The sequence below is a fragment of the Salmo salar genome, chromosome ssa03, assembly GCF_905237065.1.
Source record: "Salmo salar chromosome ssa03, Ssal_v3.1, whole genome shotgun sequence".
NCBI classification, from domain to species: Eukaryota; Metazoa; Chordata; class Actinopteri; order Salmoniformes; family Salmonidae; genus Salmo; species Salmo salar.
Genome location: NC_059444.1, coordinates 101481905 through 101486904, shown reverse-complemented (window position 1 = coordinate 101486904; position 5000 = coordinate 101481905). Strand labels below are relative to the sequence as shown.

The 5000-nt window shown below is 46.8% G+C and overlaps 1 protein-coding gene across 1 annotated transcript in view; it reads left to right on the top strand.

Moving 5' to 3' along the window:
* The window catches only part of tnrc18 (trinucleotide repeat containing 18), a 94673-nt gene that overhangs the window by 45672 nt on the left and 44001 nt on the right, over window positions 1-5000 (top strand). Inside the window, 5 exon segments of the mRNA XM_045716093.1 lie at window positions 825-1207; window positions 3220-3406; window positions 3665-3805; window positions 3937-4156; window positions 4735-4883. Coding sequence (XP_045572049.1) covers window positions 825-1207; window positions 3220-3406; window positions 3665-3805; window positions 3937-4156; window positions 4735-4883 — 1080 coding nt within the window.

Genomic DNA, 5000 nt, shown 5'->3' with positions numbered 1-5000 from the left:
TGGTACACACCCACACCTGGTACACAGCCTGGTACACACCCACACCTGGTACACACCCACGCCTGGTACACACCCACACCTGGTACACACCCACACCTGGTACACACCCACGCCTGGTAAACACCTGGTACACAGCCTGGTACACAGCCTGGTACACACCCACGCCTAGTACACACCCACACCTAGTACACACCTGGTACACACCCACACCTAGTACACACCTGGTACACACCCACACCTAGTACACACCCACACCTAGTACACACCTGGTACATGCCTAGTACACACTTAGGACACGCCTAGTACACACCCACACCTGGTACACACCTAGTACACAGCCTGGTACACACCTGGTACACACCCACACCTAGTACACACCCACACCTAGTACACACCTGGTACACACCCACACCTAGTACACACCTGGTACACACCCACACCTAGTACACACCTGGTACACACCCACACCTAGTACACACCTGGTACATGCCTAGTACACACTTAGGACACGCCTAGTACACACCTAGTACACACCCACACCTGGTACACGGCCTGGTACACACCTAACTGCTGGTGAGGACACACAGACACACACCCCTAACGCACACACTGCAAGTAAACACAAGGTTACACACACGCTCTCTCACACTCTCTCTCTCCTGCCCTCACCCCGCTCTCTCACCCCGCTCTCTCTCCCACCCTCACCCCTCTCTCTCTCCCACCCTCACCCCGCTCTCTCTCCCACCCTCACCCCGCTCTCTCTCCCACCCTCACCCCGCTCTCTCTCCCACCCTCACCCCGCTCTCTCTCTCTCTCTGTTGTAGGAGCGTCTGAAGGCCAGTGAACAGAGGGCGGAGCTAGAAGAGAAGACCAATAAGAGGAGTTCCGAGCCCAAACCCCGCCCCTCGCCACGCCCCACTCCCTCCCCTTCCCTCCACTGCCATAAAACTCCCCTCCGTTCGCCTCCCCCCTCCACCTCCTCCCTCACCCCCCTGTCCTCCCCCAGGCTCAGTCTCCAACACCAGGAGGTCCAGAGAGAGAGGTCTCACCCCTCCTCTCCACTCCCTCGCCCCCCCGCTCCACACTCTGCCTCCCCCCTGAGACCCTCCTCCCCTCTGAGACCCAAGCAGGAGGGAGAGGAGGAGGAGGGGGGGAGAGAGAGGGGGGAGAAACAGACCACCCGTCCCCTTTCACCGACTCTACACAGGTGAGCATCCTGTTAAAATGCTAATTAGAGCAGTAAAAATACAAATGTTTTGTCATACCTGATATACCACGGCTGTCAGCCAATCAGAATTCAGGGCTCGAACCACCCAGTTTATGATCTGTTATTTTCTATTGTTATATTCTGTTATATTCTATTGTTATGTTCTGTTCTATTCTGTTCTGTTCTATTCTGTTCTATTCTGTTCTATTTTGTTATGTTCTGTTATATTCTATTCTGTTGTATTCTATTGTTATGTTCTGTTCTATTCTGTTCTGTTCTATTATATTCTATTCTGTTATATTCTATTCTGTTTTGTTCTATTCTGTTCTGTTCTATTATATTCTATATTCTGTCTGTTCTATTCTGTTTTGTTCTATTCTGTTCTGTTCTATTATATTCTATTCTGTTCTATTATATTCTATATTCTATTCTGTTCTATTATATTCTATTCTGTTCTATTCTATTCTGTTCTATTCTGTTATATTAAATTCTGTTATATTCTATTCTGTTCTATTCTATTCTGTTATGTTCTGTTATATTCTATTCTGTTATATTCTATTCTGTTATATTCTATTCTGTTATATTCTATTCTGTTATATTATATTCTGTTCTATTCTGTTTTGTTCTGTTCTATTATATTCTATTCTGTTATATTATATTCTGTTCTGTTCTATTATATTCTGTTATATTCTATTCTGTTATATTCTATTCTGTTATATTCTGTTCTCTTATATTCTATTCTGTTCTGTTCTGTTCTGTTTTGTTCTATTCTGTTATATTCTATTCTGTTCTATTCTGTTATGTTCTGTTATATTCAATTCTGTTATATTCTATTCTGTTATATTCTATTCTGTTCTGTTTTGTTCTATTATATTCTGTTCTGTTCTGTTTTGTTCTATTATATTCTGTTCTGTTCTGTTTTGTTCTATTATATTCTATTCTGTTCTATTATATTCTATTCTATTCTGTTCTGTTATATTAAATTCTGTTATATTCTGTTATATTCTCTTCTGTTATATTCTCTTCTGTTCTATTCTGTTCTATTCTATTCTGTTCTATTCTATTCTGTTCTATTCTATTCTGTTATATTATATTCTGTTCTATTCTATTCTGTTATATTATATTCTGTTCTATTCTGTTATATTCTGTTATATTCTGTTATATTCTATTCTATTCTGTTCTATTATATTCTGTTATATTCTATTCTGTTATATTCTATTCTGTTATATTATATTCTGTTCTATTCTGTTATATTCTGTTCTATTCTATTCTGTTCTATTCTATTCTATTCTGTTCTATTCTGTTATATTATATTCTGTTCTATTCTGTTCTATTCTGTTCTATTCTATTCTGTTCTATTCTATTCTATTCTGTTATATTCTATTCTGTTATATTCTGTTATGTTCTGTTCTATTCTATTCTGTTCTATTATATTCTGTTCTATTATATTCTGTTATATTCTATTCTGTTCTGTTCTATTATGTTCTGTTCTATTATGTTCTGTTCTATTATATTCTATTCTGTTATATTATATTCTGTTATATTCTATTCTGTTATATTCTGTTATGTTTTATTCTGTTCTATTCTGTTCTATTCTATTCTGTTATATTCTGTTATATTCTATTCTGTTCTATTCTGTTAAATTCTATTATGTTATATTCTGTTGTGTTGTCTATATATAACCAGTCTGTTATATTCTGTTGTGTTGTCTATATATAACCAGTCTGTTGTGTTGTCTATATATAACCAGTCTGTTGTGTTGTCTGTATATAACCAGTCTGTTGTGTTGTCTGTATATAACCAGTCTGTTGTGTTGTCTGTATATAACCAGTCTGTTGTGTTGTCTGTATATAACCAGTCTGTTGTGTTGTCTGTATATAACCAGTCTGTTTAGATACACCAGTGCTTGATGAGAGGGATCATGTGTATTATTTATCTGACCCTGTGCGCGTGTGTGTGTGGACAGATATCACCCCTGGTTACCGTTACCAGTCCATCACCGCTCCGTTCAGCGCCCTGTTCCCCCCTCGCCATCCAGCAGGGGGTAACACACGCCCCTCGGTCTCCTCCCTAGCGCCTCTGCCCCGGGCCACAGCTCCAGACGCGACGCCTCGGGTCCTGGAGCTCCGGCCAGACCAAGGGACCGCTCTGAAGCACGACCCCGCCGATCGGGAGCCACCCCAGCTGGGCATGAGTCCTGCAGCCCTGGACCCTTTACTCCGAATCTCCAGCCCTCCAACCCTCAGTCGAATAGAGAGAGACGGAGAGTCAAGCTTCAAACACACACATCTCAGCCACACGCACACACAATTACACACACATCCCAGCCTTACACACCCACAATTACACACCAGCATCGCCACAACTCCCCAGCCCTGTCCTCCTCTGCCACACAAACACACCAGTGTTAGCCTCCCCACAGTCCCCCAGCCCTGTCCTCCTCTACCCCCCACACAGCCACAAGAACAACAGACCGAGGAGGAGGAAGAGGAGGAAGAGGAGGAGGCAGGAGCGGTCAAGATGGAGGTGTTGACCTACGGCTGCCGTGGATCCTATCAGCTTCCGCCGTCCGTCCCGAAAGTGGAGACTAAACCAGAGGTCACAAAGAAATCGAGCCCCGCCCATTACCCATCATGCACCACGGCAAGCTCCGAGCGACCGACCTTTAGACCCGGCCCCGACACTCACGCGTCCTCTCCTCCTCCCCCCTCTCTCTCCCTGCCCTCCCCCCTCCCTCCCCTCGAAACGTCGGTATGATGACACTGTGGGCTGCCAGTCAGATGCCCCAGGCTGCCCCACCTGCCCTACCCACCCTGCTCCAGACAGAGGCCTCCTCGCTGGGGAGAGACGTGACCAGTCCTGGGTGTCTGGAGGTCTGGGCCCTGGAAGGGATGACTCTACTCAGCGACATGGCTTCACTAGAGATGGACAGAATACAGCTGGAGCAGGGTGAGGGGGAAGGGGGAGGAGGAGGAGGGGGAGGAGAGGTGGGAAGGAGCAGGGGAGGAGAGGTGGGGAGGAGAGGTGGGGATGGGGGGGAGAAGGAGAGGGGATGGGAGGGAGGGAGGAGGAGAGGACGTGAGAGAAGGAGAGGGGATGGGAATGGAGGGGCGAGAGGAGAGGGGGAAGGAGGAGGGGAGAGAAGGAGAGGGGATGGGAGAGAGGGGGAGAAGGAGAGGGGATGGGAGAGAGGGGGGAGAAGGCGAGGGGATGGGAGGGGGGGAGAAGGAGAGGGGGAGGGAGAAGGAGAGGGGATGGGAGGGAGGGAGGGAGGGAGGGAGGGAGGGATGGGAGGGAGGGAGGGAGGAGGGGATGGGAGGGAGGGAGGGAGGCGGAAAAGGAAATGGTTTAAATGTGACTTCCTCATAAAGGTCCTACACGGAATCTAATGCTGAGTCTGTTTCTCTCTCTCTGTGTGTGTGTGTTTCTCTCTCTCTCTGTGTGTGTGTGTTTCTCTCTCTCTGTGTGTGTGTGTGTGTGTGTGTGTGTGTGTGTGTGTGTGTGTGTGTGTGTGTGTGTGTGTGTAGGTGAGGTGTTGAGCGGGCTCGACAGCCTGTTAGAGGCAGGTAGAAAGGTGTTACTGGAGGCCATTGAGAGCCAGTCTCACATCGACCTCCCCAGACGACTACACCCCAGCAAGACCTACAGCTGGAGGACGAGGACAGACCCGCAGGAGGTGTGGAGACTATATACAGGGGGTACCGGTACAGAGTCAATGTGGAGGCTATATACAGGGGGGTACCGGTACAGAGTCAATGTGGAGGCTATATACAGGGGGTACCGGTACAGAGTC